We start from the raw sequence: 20,385 nt of genomic DNA on the forward strand, positions 1-20,385 counted from the left end.
TAATTGCTTTGGTTCTTCAGTCTTTTGTTCATTTGACGCTCCTGTCTGCTTTTTTCTTTCTAACTGTCCATATATTCTGAAGTTAAAACCTGAAAGGCAGAGAGTACTCAGCTAGTGAGCACCACAATGACAACCTAATGATTGCCATTGGGACACCTCTGTACATCAGGGGATTCGACATCAAATGGGGGCCGTAGCTGAGCTGCTTTTACTCCCGATTCATTCAGTACAGGTTCAAACTGCTGATCCCTTTGGAGCAGTCAGGCCCTCCATCAAAACGTCCCACTCACATCTCCCACTCTCCATTTCACTCTCCCCTCACTCCCTCCATGTCATTTCTTCATCTTCACAACTCAGTGATTCAAATATCTTTCCTCTCACTTTTTGACCCAGCTCCCCTCTCACTTTCTAATCTACATATCTTCATCTTTTCCTGCCTCTTCCATTTCCTCTCTTCGACCTGCGAGCTGACTTCACAGAGCCACCTCCTGCCTGGGAACTTGCAGAAAGCACATTAAAGGGTGCAGACCCGGCTAAACCCTGCAGACCAGCTCAACTTTAAATTGCATCCTCTAAAAAAAAAGCACACCTATGTATGTGGGCTGTGGCACATCTGTGCAGGGAGCCACAAGGGATGACAGGAGAGAAAGACCATGCAGTATCTGTGCTCTGCAGACCCCACTTTCTCTCACGCAGTCACTCATACACACATAAATGCAAAGCTCTGCACAGTGCCAACAAAACTCTGCAAACAACACCACAACTCAGTGATCTGTGTGTCCCTATGAGCCCCTTTGGATACGGCCCCGCTATGGTTTGGGGTTGTGGTGGGCGTGAGGGGTAGAGGGGAATTAGTGTTTCACCTTAATGTGAGCTTGCTGCATAGAAGACATCCAGTATACTGTTTTACTCTGAATTATTAAAGCTGCCTCTTATTGCAGCTGGGACTGAAATAGTTTAGAGGCCACCAGACTATAGCGGCTGGCATACAACTTTATAATTTATATTCCTAGCTTTTCTGCAGCCATCCAGCCTGTTCGTTCTCTACAAAAACGTTATTACGATGGACAAGACACAACTATTTAAATGAAGAACTAGGTGAAATCTGAGTTTGATGAAAAATGAAAAAAACAAAACCACATGCAGAATCCTTACACAAAGAAATGTTGATTCTGTCGGCGTGATTGAGCTGCTGGTGCTAGCTCAGCTATATGCAGCGTCCTGGTGTTCAGACGACAGAAGCCGTCACCGCCAGCGATCAGCCTGACACTGGCTCCCTCAGCGAGCTCTGCTGACAGCCCTCCTCTGCAATGCAAATATCCACTTCCACATGAGCAGGCCCATCACTAGAACTCCCCGTACACTTGTATTCCATGTCATTTACCCCCCAGGGGACCCTGACACACACCACACACACACACACACACAGTTTCTCTTTCTCTGCCCTATGCCTCATGCTGCTACCCTAATCTGGGATGGGAAGGGGTGGCTGAAGGATGTTTTGGTTGCCATGAAGGAGAGCTGCCATGGGCTGTTTCTACTCATGCCTCCTGTCAGTCATCATTCCTCCCTTTGCCCTCCAGCCATGTGTACTGCATTTCATTAGTCCTGATTTTTGCTGACAAATGCTGGCTGTCATGCTGTGCAGCCCCCTTACCCCCTCTACGGACACCACACCAAAGCCCGGCTAGATCTGCCTTACAAATGAGCTCCCTCTGGTTCCACGACACATGTGACCATTTCAATTGACCGCAGACACACAGCACATGCCGAGTGTGTATGGACACATGCTTACACACTGGCACAAACAAGAGAATGCTTTTGTTTTGAACTCAATTCATCATCATGACCCTATGTGATCTTCTACTCCACTTTTCTCAATATTTCAACTCTAATCCCTCAAAGACTTACTCACCCACTGCCTCTAAAAGCCAAAAAGCTTCAGCCGAGGAGATGTCGGCTCCGATTAGCCACATCTGGTGATGTGTTTTAAGTGTGTCCTTCATTATTAAGTGAAATGTTCTCAGCTACACTTGCTTGTACTTCCTAAACTGTCGTCATGTCGACTTGGATATCCAAGTTTTGTAAGCTAGTCTTTTCCTCCTCTCTCTATTAACATACGCACAAGGACACACAGTCAGTCACACACACACGACACACACACATACCTCTATTCAGGGCCATAGTTTATCATCCTAGTGTGCATCCCTCCGCTTACTCCCCCTTTTTCTCTTTGTGTCTGCGGGCAGTGGCACACCTGTACAAAACTGTACAGGGACCCACAGATGGATTGTCAGTCTGTATCTGGGCCTCGTGCACACACTGCCATGCCCGCCGGCTGGAAATAAAACCAGACTCATCTGGTTTCTGCCCCACTGGCACAGGTGATGCTTCAGTGTCAAAGTGACATTAGATCATTTAAAATGCACAGCATCAACATGAGACAGACCAGCACATGTTAGTCTGGTGACAGGCGGTGACATTCAGTCAAAAAACAAACCTAGCTACACACATTTCCCCATTAACACAAAACCAAGCTGTATAACCCAGATCACAACCGTATCACATGATTGAGTCTCACATTCTGGCGGCCGAGAAGTCTCCAGCCACAACCAGAAATAGGTTAAACAGACTAAAAATATCTAAAACATTAATAATTCAGCTTTTTTGCTAACCTGTGCTTCAGAAAAAAATAGCCCACTTCTCACCATGAAGTGGTTTATTAGGCAGGGTGTGCAGTGGATTATTTTAGTATTTCAAGCAAGTCTACACCCCCAAAAGCCGGTTAGCGAGATGTGCCCTGAGCAGTGGGAGGGGAAGCATCATTGTAATGTCATCAGCGATAATGTCAAAGATGGGGTGAAAATACGGTCATCTTAAAACTCCCAAGAAGGTTCTTGAACTTTTAGTGGCTGGTTTTTCTCGCATATGATGATAAAAACGTTCATAAATTCTTTTTTTTAAAGGGGATAGAAATGTTTTGTTCTGTCCATCTACCAATATCTTTAATTTTTTTCTGTAACATGGCCACACAAATAATTCAGAAAAAGCAGAAAATATTTAATTGTTACAGTTCGTGTAGCTACTAAAAGGGAGACAGTTGCATATATACATGCTGTATTGTATGAAAGGAAATGTCCTGATGAAACACATTTTCACTAGGTGTTGTTTATTCTCAAAAGGCAGGTGCACAGTGCAGAACCTGCTCTTTTTCGCAAATACTCTTGAAGCCAATCCCCTGGGGAGAAGAAGTCTTCTCTAAATATGTGGCTTATCTACCACAAAGAAAAACGGGCCAATGAAAGGTCTGCGTGCGTGCGTGCTCAAATGCTTACGGTATGTGTGTGCATGTTAAAGGAGTACCAGTGGAGGGACTGCGAGACAGAAGGTGGAAACATGCAAAATTGTGATGGCTCCAACAGTAACCTTGTGCGTTTTGGTCCCTTGGGCTTCAGGTGTGTGTGTGTGTGTGTGTGTGTGTGTGTGTGTGTGTGTGTGTGTGTGTGTGTGTGTGTGTGTGTGTGTGTGTGTGTGTGTGTGTGTGTGTGTGTGTGTGTGTGTGTGTGTGTGTGTGTGTGTGTGTGTGTGTGTGTGTGTGTGTGTGTGTTCCAGTTCCCCTAGGAGCACTCTGGTACAGCAGCTCTTTACTGTGCCTACATTACACCAATACGCTGTTACCTTAGACGCTCACTAAAATGCCAACACTCACAGAAAGCAAGCATTGTAGCGATAACATATTGCTACTGGCATTGTAGTAATATTGTTGAATGTAAGTGTACCACAATGGAACCTGTAATAAGTATGCATTACAGTGAAAAAAAAGTCAATCCTGCACAAACGCCCCGGACCTCAAGACCTTTTATGACGCCACCTGCTCCGTCTATTCATCACTGTAATTTGAGTTGAGTAATACGTTCAGAGAAAGGTAGGATCAAAGAAATAAAACCTTTAGAGCAGCACTATGTACAAAGCCCTCTTTATTCTCATCTCAATGCATCAACAAAGGTTATAAAAGCGGACTCCTGTAGTCTTCTGAGACCAGCTGCAGTCTTCCAGTTTATTGTAGTGCTGAGATCAGCTGGTGGCAGGTTTCTCGCGGATGGTGTTCAAATATTTTAACAAACATCTGGATCCCTGCTCATGTCTTTGTTAATTATAGAGACAGAGGGATCTTACGTAAGACTGAAACCCAAATAAAACATTTAGGTTCACCATCAGGCATGCCCTTAGCTAACAAGCAAAAGAAAAAGCAAACTTTAGGTAGTAATAATGCAAAAGTATTTGACTTTAAACTCAAATGTTGAATTCAAAACACAAATCATTTGATTTATAAAGCATAACAAATGTATTTTCACACACACACACACACACACACACACACACACACACACACACACACACACACACACACACACACACACACACACACACACACACACACACACACACACACACACACACACACACACACACACACACACACACACACACACACACACACACACACACACACACACACACACACACACACACACACACACACACACACACACACACACACACACACACACACACACACACACACACACACACACACACACACACACACACACACACACACACACACACTCCTTTTACCCAAAGGCTTAATTCTAATGAGTCTCCTCTCTCTGAATACAAGGCCTCAAATCCTGCCGGCACCAATTGGCTTCATGGTGACCAGTCAGCTACACCCCCACCCCTTCCCATTCCACACAGACAAATACAGTTCACAAACAATCATACAATACACTACACTCGTACTCTGCAACCTTCACAGAGTGTAGCATTGAATTATTCAGCCTTTGCGGCAGCTAGGCCTCACACAAGTGAGCTTGGCTGTAGTTCAGACAGGTCGATCGCATGCACGCAAAAGTTTGAGTGTACATGTTGTGTCTGTGTGATGTGTGCAAAGCGCAAGTGAAAGCTGACGGGACGTCCACACAGCAGCGTTAGAATAATCTTGGAGGTGGGCGTATCTGAAGCTTGGGGATTTTTTGCGAGCAACGCGACCAACAACCAATCACATGAATCTCCCGCCCCCGACATACAAAGCAATAGCAATGTTAAAACGAAGTAAACTGGATATAAAATCCCCAAACAGGCGAAAACCTGCCAGTTTCACCCACTGTCTCTGCATAAACGGGATTTGATTGGCTGACGCTTCCACCTCAGCTTCAAAGTTGAACATTGCTCAACTTTTGAATCCTGAGACGCCTGGAAGTCTCTGCTTTGCTTCCCACAATGCAGTCTGGCGAAAAGTGAGGCACAGTGACATCACCCCATTCAAAGTGAATGGGCAGAAGCGTGGAAGATTTTTTAACGCTGCTGTGTGGACGGGCCGTAAGATGTGTTCAAGAATGGCTCCATCACACGGCAGCCGCATTTCCTCAGCACAAGGTCGGCTGCTCTCTGCATCGTAGCCCTGCTCTGCTCCTCGAGTCACATCCATTCCATTATGGCTAAACTGAGCACTGGCACATTTACACAATAACACATAAACACATGTAAATTAATGCAAACACATGTATACAAACATGTAGAAATCTATGATGTGCACTCACACAGCTGACTAACAGGTATGTGTGCAGCACAGGGCACAGCGCAAGAGTAAGAGACAGAGGGAGACGGAGGCAATTGAGAGGGAGGGGATCTACTTAGAGTGTTGACATTGCAGGAGCCCACATGTGTGTGCCGGAGCATAATCTTCTCCCTGCTCTCATTGGGTTTTTAATGCGAGTGCTATTTCCATAAACCTGCCTCCTGAATCAATGCCAGCCTCTTATACTCTCCCCAGGCCGAGTCGTACTAATACTCTGAGTAAATGCATGCAGCAAACACATTTCCACCAGTGCCTCTCCAAGACAATCACTGTTGTACACAATGCTAGCATGACCAAAAGGGGAGGGTGGCATGTTGTTCTGTGCTACAGCAAATGGAGTTGCTGCGGAGCCTGAGATTTTTTCTTGGATCGGCTGGATTTGAGGAGTGGCAGAGTTTGAGGAGAGAGGGGGGTGGGGGGGATAGGTTTGTGGATAGTGTGAAGGATGCAGGATTTTGTCATGATGCTGAGCTGGGTGGAGTAAATCTCCTGCGCATTTGTGCATCTGTGACATTCACTGGCACACACTGCTGTAGAAAAGGCCACTGGGCTTTAAGTGGTAGTTCTTTCTATGTTTTTTTAGAAAGAAAGTGTGTCATGAAGGATGAATCAGTGTCCAGGTTATCAGGGGATGTTTCGTTTTTACTTGGTTTTGTGAGAAAATTACGATGTTTGACTTTAACAGTTACACATGCAAGCGTATTCCCCCACATATTCAAATGGTTATATAATATATAAAGTAGTGCATCTCTACCAGCAGGGAACAAGTAAAAAAACAGCAAACAAATAATATATTCAAGCCTCACTGTCGTGGGCGGTGTGCGATCACGGCAAGCTGCCATGTGCACATGTTTTTCTTCCCACCTGTATTCACTGCTATCTGTATCTACATAGGGCTGACCGCAATGCAAAGCCAGCTTACACACACACGAGCAAACATACACAGCTAATAGAGCCAAGCAACACACACCTGGTAAACTGTGAGAGCTTCTCCCATTCGGTGGCCAAACTTATGTCAGGCACTCGTGTCCCCAAGGTTCCCATCACACTTCATCACAGGAATCTATATTCCAGTCCAGTACACTTCCATTAGGCCATACTGTTCCCTTCAGCAGCTAATGTGTAACAGGGGAACATGGATAATAACGTCCAAGAACACAAGCCCTTCTTACAGTTAATAAGAGGACACTGGGTTGTGTGTTTGTGTTTGTGTTTGTGTGCGTGCGTGGCAAATGGTACCTGCATGATAGCATTTGATATCGTAAAACAATCATTTGATACTTTTAACTCAAAATTAAATTCTTAAAAGTAAGATTATTTTTAACAATAAATCCATTAGGCGCGTTCACACCAAGTACTTTTCCCACAAAGGTTCCTGAGAACTCTTTAGTTCTGATGAACTAAGTACAGATCGCGTTCACACCGGAAATTAGTTCCTGGGGGTGGATTAGGCAAATGAAGCCGCTGACGTCACTTCTTCTTCTTCTTCTGCTTTGGGTTTACTGGCAGGCCGCAAACAACTTCACGGCGTATACTGCCGCCCAAAATCCCCGGCCGGAAGTCCCCGGAGTTAGGGACTGGCTTCAGTAGAAGCTGCTGGGACTCCCAGCAGCTTCTACTGAAGCCAGTCCCAGAACGCCGACACCTCCTCATCTCCACCGCTCCCATGTTTTATTTTGTGTTGTCATAAGTTAGTCTCTCTGCGTTTCTGCGCTGGGCTAATGCTAATGCTAATAATGCAATGCGAGGATAATAAAATGGCGGCTTCACAAAAGTCTTTGGGAGTTTGACGGGGCGTGGTTTGCATTCCGCCCAGCCAATCAGCCACAGGAAGCTTTTTCTCCCACGAAAGTCCCTGCTCTCTAGCAGGGACGGAAAAGGGGGTAAAAAAGGTTCTCTAGAACTAATTTAGTTCCTGGGACTTTTTGGTGTGAACGCAACTAAATCGTAGTTCTCAGGAACCTTTGTGGAAAAAGTACTTGGGGTGAACGCGCCTATTGAGTTGGTGTTTCTTTAATTGCATCTCTATAGAGCCTTACACATTTCCTTCAGGTGAAGTGCTAACACACAACAAAGAAAAGAAGCCAAGCATGGACCAAAGTTGATGCAGAATACAAAAGAACAACCTTTGATCATGAGTTCACTTCAAATGCCATATACTCCGTTGATTGTGTCCTTCAGTGTATTAAACTAACATTTGAGCCAACAGTTAATTTGGGTTTATTATGTTTGCATGCACTTCCCATTACCAACAGTAACCAGAGGTGATAACAAATCAACCATGACTTAAATATTAGGGTTAGAACTATCACTATACTATGACTAAAATAATCTCTAACTTAGTATTTGAATAATTTTATTTTGCAGCAAACAGGGATTTCATGTTTTGCTCATTAACATTACAGCAGACCGGGTGTAATCCCAGGCTAAAAGACTTGCACAGAAATTCATCTCATGAAACTCAAGTGCGTTCATGTTGGTGACGTCCGTGTGAATGCTTGTATGTGTGTATGCGGATGGGTATATTTGTGCTCTGTATTCAAGCAAAGATCCCTGCATGAGATTCACAATGGCTTGTTATATTTCACAATTTTCCTCCCAGGTTCTGCTCATTAGCAACAAGTCCAGCAGGATGGTGGTCTGACATTAATTCAGAATATTTTTAAAATAATAGGTAACCAACCACATCGGTCCAAGCCCTCTGCGAGAGAGCAGCAATACAGGGGTTAATGAGAAACTCAGACGTTAATAACTCATAACTCATCTCTGGAGAACTCCTAGTTTACATTAATTACAGCGTAGCCCCTGGCAAACTGCATATCAAGCAGCATTTTGCAAACAAACAACTGGCATATCTACTTACCATCAAGCAGTGAAGCAACAGGGGTCATATCGCAAAACATTTAGGAACAGGGAGGCTCAAGAGGGAAGGACAAGTGAGGCGACGGGAGGTAGTCAAATGCACAAACATATTTGTACACACATACAGAAACACAATGCAGCAGGGCATTCAATGCAAAGTGTGCTGTATGATATTTTATGTTGATATAATGTAGTTCGGCTGTAAAGGTCATCTGACATTTGTAGCTTCTATTGAGGTTTTGAAATGAATCCTAAAATGGCTGTTGTTTTAGTTAATGAAGACTTAACCCTTAAAAAAAACGGTGGTTATGTTAATGTAATTGATTGTGCTGTTAGATTGCTGCTAGACTGCCCCTTAACACACATGTGTGGTCCTCCCTTTTTTTGAGGCAAGCATGAGAGCAGGAGTAATACTGTATTGTAAAGGCTAACGAAACAGATACTGTATGGACAGAAGCAGAACTTTTTTTTTGATAAAACTATGTTTGTGAAATTGTAAAAGTCTATATTTTTTCAATACATTATGACTTTGGGACTATAACACTCTGGAGTTATAAGAAATGTATGGATTAAGGGGTGTAAACATCCTGTGCGAACATTACTGAAGTCAGTGTGTTACCGAACAGAAATACACGGTTTAAACTTAATGACTAGAAATGCAACTATTTAGTACAGCTCTATATTGTAGATTTGTTTTCAAATTAAAACGCTCTTTGTAGGTCAATTTCTCCTCAGCTGTAGGTCCATCAGTAGATGAACAGAATATGTGGATGCTGTATTATAGCATGCACTCTGTTTCCTTGGACCGCTGCTGTTTGTGTGTGAGTGAAGCTGAAGGGAACAGCAGAGCAGCCTCGCCTGTGACGCCTGACACCCATCAACGTCTCCCTGTTACATTTCTATGACACGCTCTGTCTCAGGAAGAGCAGCGGCAGATCAGCAACGGGAGAGAGGGGAGACGGGAGGATGTGGGGTGGACAGGTCTAGGTGGGGTAGGGAGGGGAAGTCAACAGGAGGGCTAAAGCACGACTAAAGGGTACAAGAAAAGCCTTTTTTTTTCCTGAGTGATACAAGGCAAAGTTGGTGAAAGTGTCTGCGATTGTGCACGCTCAAAAATGTAACCGTTCGGAACTTTTGGGTAGAATAATAACATGCAAGGCTGGGTTTGCTGAATCTGCACATTCTCTATGTATCATGGCTGCAAAATTATTGAATTACATTTTTTGTGTATTTTCCTGCACTGATCCAGAGCGAGAAGGGGTTGCAGGCAAGAGCAGACTTGTTAGCAAATATGTGCCCTCATGCCTCTCTTTTATACATTCAGCCACATGCACCATATATTCCCAGTGGTAAAGTAGGTCAACCCTTATGGTAGTTATTAATGACTGAGACGTGAGGAAAGAAACTCACAGGAAAGCCTGATAATGCACCAAAACAATTGAATACACATTGCTGATTACAGTTATAATCTCTGATGATCACATCCTCTGGCATTATGTGAAATAAATTTTTCCTCTTTCCGTCTTATTATTTAAATTCAGAGGGAAAAAAATGATTAACGCCCTCCAGCCTGGCGCTTGGCTAATTTGCAGGATAAACGAAACAACGTGTTTTAAAAAAAGCCACAAGAAAAAAATGTTCAAAGTTTGTTGTCGTTGCATTTGCATGTTTAACTGAAATGTGTGCCTTTTGGCTGGGCTTCTCAGGCTCCTTGTCTTCCATCAGAGGGGTTGTTTGGGGTGAGGGGAGGGGATCTACTGATGTTTACTTCTGGTGCAGGCTAAATCTAACCATGCGAGACCCCACTGCCTCTGCGGGGAGCCACTTTGGTTCTTTGTGTGTAAGAATCCCTCGGTCTGTTCCTGATATTCTTTCCACCCTAACAGATACAGCTATGCACAGGTGTACATAATCACACACAAATGCATAATCACCAAACAATGAGGGAGAGATAATTGCAATCATTTTAATACCTAGCACAATTGAATATGTAACACGTGATTTTCTCTTTATCAAATCTCATATCTTATGACTGCAGTATTTTTAACACTTAGAATTTACCACCCAAGAATATCTAGAGCTTGGCGATATTGAGCATCTGTTTTTGATCAAAAACCTCAATATCGAGGTGTAAAGTTAAATATTGGTGGTTTAATGAAGTATACAGTGTATCCCACAAATCTGAAATACACTTGTGGTGGTAGCCGGGGGGTGTTCTGATGCACACACACTACTCTGAAAAAAACTATGTTTACGCCGTCTTCTCTGTTTCTCGTAAGGTCTCCTTTTCTGTTGGTCGCTTGTTAGCAGACCCTTCACGCGATAGCAGAGCGAACAGGTACAGGAGGCGTACAGCGAGGGATCATCGTCCACTAGTTAATCGATCGCAGATGGCGTCGTGCTCGCGGATGGATAAAAAAAACAAAAAACTAAATGGGTCGCGAAATATACTTTGGCGGCCGTTAATATACCTGGGCGGGTCCGCCCAAGTATAGTCTATGTGTGGGAAACCCCGGTATATATATACAATGATATTCAAAATAACATCACTTTACTGTAAGAAAGCATTTAAAATGAAAGAAAAGACAACACATATCACAATAACCAAATCTAAGACGATATTTTTTCTCATAACACATTATCAATAAAATAATAATATATTGACAAGTCCAAGTATATTTGGCAACCCATCTAGCTTTAAATGTATTTAGTTATTTTACCTGTCTGAAAATACTGCAGCATCCACGATCAAGTAACAAGTGGGGGCACCAATTAGCTTAGGCCATCAGCTGCCGGGATGGATCTACGGCGGGACAACATGCTGCTCTACCGCAAAGCGAATGTTCCCACTGTAACGTACTGGGTGCCGCCATTCCTCTGTCTGACAGGCTTCTTGTCACACACACACACACACACACACACACACACACACACACACACACACACACACACACACACACACACACACACACACACACACACACACACACACACACACACACACACACACACACACACACACACACACACACACACACACACACACACACACACACACACACACACACACACACACACACACACACACACACACACACACACACACACACACACACACACACACACACTTCATTCCCATCCAGAGCCCGCAGTCATTGGCCCTAGAACACTGGACAACTTTCTGTTGATAACACCAAACAGAAATGCAGAGCTTTGCCCCCCAAAAACGGTCATTCAATGCTATTGCTTCAAAAGTGTGAGTGAGAGTGGGTCTGATCAATGCTGGCGATATCCCCTAGAGAACAGACACATGGAAAAGTTGAAGCCAGGCCTTTAAAAGGCTGAGCTATTGATTGAATTGCTCTCCAAAGTGTTTTTCATCTCTGGGACTATACAAGGAGAATGCCGGCTGGTGTGCAGTAGGGTGCAGATGGCATGGTTGACCACCATAGAGAGGAAAGAGAGAGTGAGAAAAGAAAGGGAGGAGAGAAGGATGGAGAGACAGACACTTACCCCTGGAAGTGTTTTCTGTTCGTGGAGGGCGTTCTGGGCTTTGATGGCCGACTCTCGGGCACAATAGGTGAGGAATGCACAACCTGCAACAGAGGTACACCACATATACATGTATAAGTCACACAGAACTCAACAACATAGTTAAACAAACAAAAACTGTGGACAACAGGGAACAGTTTTAAAGAAATCCCAACAAGAATATATGGACTGTAATCAAATTCCAAAGCTATTGGAAAATAAGAAAATGGTGTTTGGCCTGTTTCAATATAATGAGATCCAGATACTGAGCAATTAACACAATTAAGAAACTAGTTCTGCGGAGAGGCTCTATTGAGTTAGTGAAAACACAAAAACTAACATTTCTTGGAATAAACAGAGCAAGTGAATGAAAACAGGCAACCGTGCGATACCCCAGGATAGATGTGGACATTTTCCCCAGGTGGCAAAGAGGAGAGGAGAACAAAACAACACCACAATAATAAAGTAGGAGATGAGCTGTGAATTATTTGGATGAAATGCCCGGCCTGTCCAGCCTCCCCATCGCTCGAGCCATGTCCTGTCAAAAGCTCCTAGCAGCCTGTCCAGTGCTCCCACCCTGAATGGTTGTGACAGCAGCGGAGACAAAAGAACCAGGACTGCAGGACTGAGTATTGGGGGGTAGAAAAAGAGAGAAGAAGGGATATGGAGAGATACAGGAAGGAGGGAGATACTGACAGAGAAGATGGGAGGACAGGACGTGGTGTTAAAACTCTCCAGGGTGAATGTTTCCATGCGTGCACACACACACACAACATCTGTCAAAATCACTGAATATATAAAGAAGAGAAAAGAAAAAAGATGGAGAGAAACCAGATGGAGTATTGAGGCTATCATTTTCCCCCTGACTGTCTGAATAAATAGATTTGCTTGTGTTCTATTAATGAGGTTCATATGGGTTACCATGCATCATATTTCTGCCACTCCGACGATAGTTTATTAGCAGCCACTGCATTTTGGATCTCATTTCAACGGCTAAATGTATTCAGTGGGTGGTGATGTATTAAGTGTCTTTTCACGGACAATATTCCAATCTGGTGTCTGGTTGCATAATATCAGAACATTTGTACACATCTAAACGTTTACTATGCATGTCTGTCGCATGCGTGTATTTGTATCTTTTTCCGATGTTCCGGACACTCTAGTACTTAGGGGATGGCTCCACTGTAACCTATGCCGGACTGCATCAAAAAGGAGAGTTAAAATGCCATGTCAGTGATTGATCTATTGATCGACCTGTAACCTGTTTTGCCTTGCTGCTTCAAGCCTAAGGTGTCAGCACATGTGTGTAAAGTCCTGCAAACACCTGCCCATTCACAGAAATGATTTGCCCACTCTTATCTTAATCCCATTCAATTATTTTTGTTTATAAAGCTTCTCCTTTTGTTTAGGACAGTCAGTCTTTGCCCTGCCAAGCTTTTCAGTATGAGAAAGACAGATAGTGATGGAATCTGTCCAGGGTCGTGACCTTTGAGGTGTGACTGTGGGACTGCTGTCACGGTACAGCCTTGTCCCTGCAACCCTAACCTAATGATTTCCAATGGCCACCAAGAAAATCATTCAATCACTCAGACTGCTGTCCAATTCTCCTTTTCTCTTCTGCGTCAGCTAGTAAGGAAATACCAAGAGTGGAAATGTCATTGTTGTTGTGGGTTTGTTTGTTTGTTTCTCAAATGGTTGAGGGTAATAGGAGGGAATGGCTCCATTTTGGTAGTTGTTTTTCCCCTCTTTTTTCGCTCTCTCTGGGCTTGTTGTTTGTTGGTTTACTTGACAAATGCTCGCCCTATCTCTGAATAAGAAACACGTATTTTGCATTACAATCGCAAACACGATTTATTTGTTAATGTGTAATGCATAGGGCATTGTGAATAAATTAAAAACAACGACAACACTGGCAAACAAAAGGTAAACATGAACTCCATTTAAATGTGATTCTGTGCTCTTTAATGTATGGCTTAATAAGAATTTGCAGGCCACAGGCAAAAAAGCTTTAACAACTCCATAATTGGAATCCAAACACGTACAAATTGCCAGTGCTGCATACCAAGTGCAAAAGTGGGGGGGGGAGCATGATGAAACAGTTTGAAACACAACAAAAAGCCACTGTAATCGGAGCCTGCTGACACAGCAATGGGGGAAGCCTTCCCATTGTGAGACGATGATCCTCTGCATCATCTGATAGAATCCTAAAACAGCCTTATCTCACACATTGATTTCAGCTCCAAAGAGAAAAAATTCATCCTCTTTGCTCCCTTTCCCCCCGCTTAGTCAATGCCAACTCTACTCCTCTCGTATCCTATTTTCTAATGATATATTTTTGAGTGTGCGCCCGCCATGTGTACTGGGTAATAGGACTGAGTCTATCCATCTCCACGGTGTTCAATTGGCAAGTAATTAAAGAGTTCTACATGGAAGAGAGAGAGTGAGTGGGTGAGAAAGAGAGACAACGAGAAAGAGAGTGAGTAGCTAAGGATACTGTATAGCTGCTGTGACAGCAGCCATTTACATTCACTGTGGTCCAGGCTCTAAATCTCCAAACTGTGAGTCTGTGTGCAGCACATTAGGGTATCGTGCTAATTGTATTTTTTTTCTTTGTTTTAAGTTTAAGGGTCGTTAAAAATCATCATTTAAAATATATATTTTTACGTATTTCGTTTTCCAAAAATGTTTTACAGTTGTGTTTTAGGACTTCAGCACTGCAAGTTTAAATGATACAATGTAAAAGTAAAATGTACAGAGATTCAGTAATTAATTTTCTGAGGTGTTTCTATCATGCAGAATACTTTTTTCTACAGCTATGAGCAGATGGGACAACATTACATTCAAATCAAGCTATTCAGTTTCACTGTGCTAGCCCTCTTTCTTACACACAAAGAACCACAACACTGATTAAACACATGCCTCAATCACCTCTGTTTATAAAGCTATTCCCCGAACAGAAAGTCAATAGTGGAGAACTGTGCAATAATCTTACAAACATGCCCAGCAAATATTGTTAAGACATGGTCACGGGTATGAAAATGAAACTCAGCTCCTAGAGAAAAATCATTATCCTAGATAAATATCCAACACTACCTTCCAGACTCTTACTTTTCTCCATGGAGCACCACACTTCTAAACTGGTAATGACGAAGGGGAAAGTGCTTTTTGGACAAACTACAGTACGATAACAATATTACTACATTTAGCACATTCTTACCATTCACTGAGTCAAAACATAAGAAAGATCGCATTATCAGCATAAATCAACTTAGTTAACTATTGTCTATAGTATAAAGTAAAAATCTATTATCTTGAAACATTTCAAAACGAATTATTAACGCGCACAATAAACTACAATATCTACATACACATTTCACACATTGTCTTGTCACCAGTTCAAACCTAGCAATAGGACATTTAATATCAGGCTAGGCCAATTAAACTTGTATCAATTTCTAATCACCAGGCTAGCACAAAGATATTTTTGACAACACTTCCATGTTTACCAGCTAACCTTGCCGAAGCAATTGTACAAACATTGAAGTTGCATAATATGCTCAAGCGTTGTATTAACTACCTGGGGGTAAGCTAACTGTACTGTATCCTAACCTAGCCTTTAGCTTTGACCCCTAATGGCGTACTTTTAATTAATGTCACAAATTGTTTGTCATCACTTACCAACTTCGACGAGCACGACATGCTTTCATTAAAAGGTCCACCTTAGCACAAAGCTATAAACTCTCAACTCAAAAGTCCTTCTTAACATTACTTATAATGGAAACTTAGTGTTTCCTGAACAATAACATCACTTTTGTATAGTTTGCTAACAGCTCGTCAATCGAAACCATGGATGTATAATATTATGACCACCTGCATTAGTTATTGCAACTTGCCCGCAAACACGCACTTGAGACACTGGCGAGCAGGCGCCATCTGATTGACTTATTCAAAATAGCTTTATTGACAACACAGAAAAATTACATTTTGTTAAAAAATAGTTGTGCACTGGAAAACAATAGATATACTAGATAACAACAACACATAGATAAAAGTAAAGACTTATACTGGATATTTGTAAATGAGTACATCAATAATTGCGGGTGTAAAACTAAACACTTACATTCTTATATAGCTTACTATATATTCAGTCTTTGTTAGATCCAAAATGTAGAACTTCCAATTGGTACATTTCCCATGGCCTACAAGTATATATAGATTTGATGATGTTATTTTGTATTTATTATTTTATAGATACTTTGTTTAATTTGTTTATTATATATTTCAAATGTAATTATTCATTTAATGTATACCTTTTTTGTATCACATTGGATACCTTTGATTGTTTTTTGAAATGTCCAGTACTTGCTTAATGTCTGTATGTTTAATGTTTTCAATAAAGCAAAGAACAAAAGAGAGAAACAAATAGAAAACTTACAAAATAACAATAAAATGTTTGATGTAAGGGCTACACTCTCAAAGACATTTAACCTTTGAATTCTAAATCCAATTATTAAAATAATCTTAGTTTGTTTGTTTTTTTCTTTGTTTTTTTGTTTTTCTGTATTCATATATATATATATATATATATATATATATATATATATATATATACGGTCTTCTTCAAATGAGTCTTCAATGTAACACTGCCTTCTTTATGCAGTAGCCAAAAACGACCAATTGTAAACTTTAAGTTTTTAAGTGGCAGCTTGATTTTAGTGGCAAATATGGACTTGAAGACCATTGGTTCCTCTGCACACTTACTGTAGAAGCCAATAAAGTCTACACACTGGTCCTCTAAGTATTTTAATATTTATGCTTGAGGGACCATTAAGAGATTAATTTGTGCCTGCCACTATAGCAACTGACAGCGACAGGCTTTGACGTCAAGTGCAGGGGCAAATACTTCTACATCGGCAATGGGTATAAATCGTGTGCTGCAGAACCGTCAAATATCAATGCAGCTCCATAGGAACTGGGTTGGTTTAATCCACAACGTCTCTCTTTTCACTCTGCCTCTTTGCTCCCTTTTCTCCATCTCGTTACCCCAGAGGAGCCAAACTGCCTCGGTGCTATGAAAGAGTGTGAACTTGCTCTCAATGTGGCATTTTCTTGGCCAGAAAGTGTGAAGGTATAGCGCTCACCAAGCCAGTCCTGGCACCACACTCGCCTGCTCCCTCACACATCATTTGCACTCTTTGGAAAATGCTATCACTGTGGGTAGATTACTTGGTTACTTCATTTACTGCCATGTGGGGCTCCGGGGGAACTGATAGCCTTTCAGAGGGGTCGGAAACTGAAACACACATCATCAGCACTGATACAATGTGATTATGACTTGAATCATTGCCAGCCAGTGAGACAGGAGGCTCAGTGGCGCAGATTGACCGTGAGGGGGGTAATCAGTCTGGTCTCAGAGAAGCTTTGAACTCATATAATCACTCCCTCACCTTTGGAAAAAAAGATCCTCGATCTGTTCTCACACTCCAACCATCCTGCCAATGTTCTGGGAGGAGGAGGACAGATTGAGGGAGGACGGACAGAGAGAGCTAATAAAGAAGAGCTGGAGCATGGAGTTGGCAGGGACTTTCCGAAAAAAGATTATTCATTGTTCTGACAACAATATTTTCTCCCAGGCCAAGGCCTAATGGGCTTGTAATGAGCACTGTAATATAAGCAGTAGCCTAGCGTAACCTGTAAAGCTTAATTAAGTCAGACAGCCACCTTAAAGGAAGCTGGTGCATGTGCTCAGTCACCATCTCATGATCCTCAAGCTGACTACACTCTTCCATCACTCCATCATCAATCACCCCACACCTTCTTCTCTGCTACATCCAGCTCCAAAATCCTCCTTCATTTCTCCTTTCACTACCCCTCCCATCATCCCTTCACCTTGAGCAATGGCTGGGGGAGGATGAACGTCGCAGAGCGCGGAGGAGCATCGGTGTCCATCATGAGGGCAAGAAATAGCCCCCCCTCATATCCTCTCTGACCCCTGAGTAGGGTACCTCAGCGATTGATTTGTTGCTACTTGCTCACATAGACTACACTAAGGTCTGCATGCAGCAGTCAAATAGATCCATAGACTGCAGAGGAGTGCCTGTGGGCGTGTGTGAAGCTATTAAAAAACATAACAATGCACATCTCATTGTATGGCGTTCGTTGCCTAATGAGTATGACAATGATTGCTTTCTGAAAGACTCTTTGTATTTTTACAAATCATTACTAGGACAAAGAAGATATGAAGAACAATGAAGAGGTATAGACACCTTTACAATCACTATTGTGTGGTTTTCAGGTTAAGTTCTCTCAGGGCACAAGTGGTTCTTTGTATCCAACTGTAGAGTATTTCTCTCAAAGGCTGACACAGGGCTATATAGTGTAGGCATATCAGCATTATGGGTGGAAAACAGTACAGTTTCAACGAGTTCCTGACAAAGTTCCTGAGATAATGCCCTTTGGCAGTATGTGCATTTCCAAGGGTGGCATGATAGATTGGAACTGGCCCCCCATTCCCAAGTTGGCCAGAACTATTTCAATATGCGATTATGGACAACGCTTAGGAAACAGCACTTTGGCATCGTCCACCGCACTGTGGTCCTTAAAGTAAGCCTCTGCTTTTGTAGACTATTTGTGTACTTCATCCTTCTTCTGCTATAAAAGCCAGGGCCCAATCTATAAATACATCTAGTGGTCTGCATCCTTGATGAGCTAACTAATTGACACTGTTAATGGATGGAGTTTCACAGAGCTGTAAATAATGTCTAGGTTCACACTTGCTGCCTCCTGCCGTGTTACTTCTGGGAGGGCAACAAGAGTTTACCTGCCAAGTCCTGTCGCTCCGGCCCGTCGTCCCAGCCTCCCCCCCCCCCCCCCCCCCAACCAAGCCTGCTCAGACTAGGCGATTTACACAGAAATCAATAGAACTTTCTGTGAGCCCCTCCCCCAGTCGAAGTCAGAAAACTGCATTTCCTTCTGTTCATGTACTATAACAAACTCCTGGAAAGACAAACAGGACCAGGCAAGAGGAAATAATCAAATCACTTTCACTTGGCTCACGCCCATTGCCTCCTGCTACAGTGCACCATACATTTCCACTGATGGAAAGTCTTCATATAATGTACCTAATTAACATTTGATGCAATATTTCCAACAATGCTTGTCCTCTTTTGAAAGGTGAAAGGCATTTAAACCATTCAGACGGATCAATTGATCAAAGCATTAAGCCACAATCGCAGATGACTGGCAGCTGCAAACTGACTGTTGGCTAAGAGACGGATGAGCTTCTCACTTTGATTTTACAAATTGAAAGATACCTTTAAAGACAGCGCTTCAAATACAGAGAGTTTGCCCAGATTGAGTGATTGAAAGACGCGTGAGCAAGAAAGACATGTGAGGGGGAGAAAAGCCAGACACACACACAAACAGTGTTCTTTGTCATGCTGCTAGGCCATCTATTTGCAGGTCTTTTTAAAACAAGTAATGAGTGCTCTGCTGCTTATATTTATTGATTCAATCCATTGCATGTAATTAATTCTTTCTTTTGATACTTACGTCACCACAGAGCACAAGAAGGGTAATAATTGACACCAAGGGTCTGACTAACAAGCAGGCACCAGGGTGTTAATTGCATTCACATATATTTCCTATACCACATTCAACCCAGTGAATTCAAGAAATACTGTCCTGCCATTGAAAAAGGAAATAATTGCTATTATCTATCTATCTAAATATATATATCTATCTTTCTATCTAGCTATCTATCTATATTAATATGATATAATATATCATATATGGGTCAGAAGAATGGTAAAGAAAGAACTCTCAAATGAACCCCAAGAGCAGACGAAGCAGATATGGGAGCCCATCACCATTAATTAATTTGAGTTGTCTTTTTTAATTAAGCCAGATTTACCGTTGATGAGTGAACCACAGAGCGGATGCCATGTTGGAACCCATGTAAAGTCTGCATACAGCTCATTCAACCGCATCTACATTTGATCATCAAAAAACAAACACAAATGAAATCCCTCATATGTCTCTTCTGCACTATTTGGCACATCATTTGCTTGCATCGCACTAAACAAAAATGTGGATGCGATACATCTCCAGTACAAAGCCCCTGACCAGTTAGTGTCTCCGACGATAAAGCACAGGGGCTGTTAGCTACAGCGACGCCGCTTCAGCAGGAAAGATAGATGGAAGAAGTGAGGGGAGAGATGGTTGCATGATGTAAGGGATGGTGTTTGAGGAGAGTAGGGGGGCCGACGGTGGAAATGATGGGGACATGGCCCTACAGTCGCCCACAGATGCTGCCTGTGTCTCTGCCTCGCTCTCCCCCTCCTTTTGAGCAC

The 20,385-nt window shown here is 42.5% G+C and overlaps 1 protein-coding gene across 2 annotated transcripts in view; it reads right to left on the reverse strand.

Annotated features, from left to right (window-relative positions):
* Nucleotides 1-20,385, reverse strand: part of LOC307014671 (CUGBP Elav-like family member 5) — a 66,589-nt gene that overhangs the window by 39,326 nt on the left and 6,878 nt on the right. For both annotated transcript variants that reach the window (XM_079642736.1, XM_079642737.1), the window contains exon 2: nt 12,017-12,099. In XM_079642736.1, coding sequence (XP_079498862.1) covers nt 12,017-12,099 — 83 coding nt within the window. The remainder of the gene's footprint in view (nt 1-12,016; nt 12,100-20,385) is intronic.

This window comes from Notothenia rossii, assembly GCF_949606895.1.
Source record: "Notothenia rossii genome assembly, chromosome: 1".
In the NCBI taxonomy this organism is placed as follows: Eukaryota; Metazoa; Chordata; class Actinopteri; order Perciformes; family Nototheniidae; genus Notothenia; species Notothenia rossii.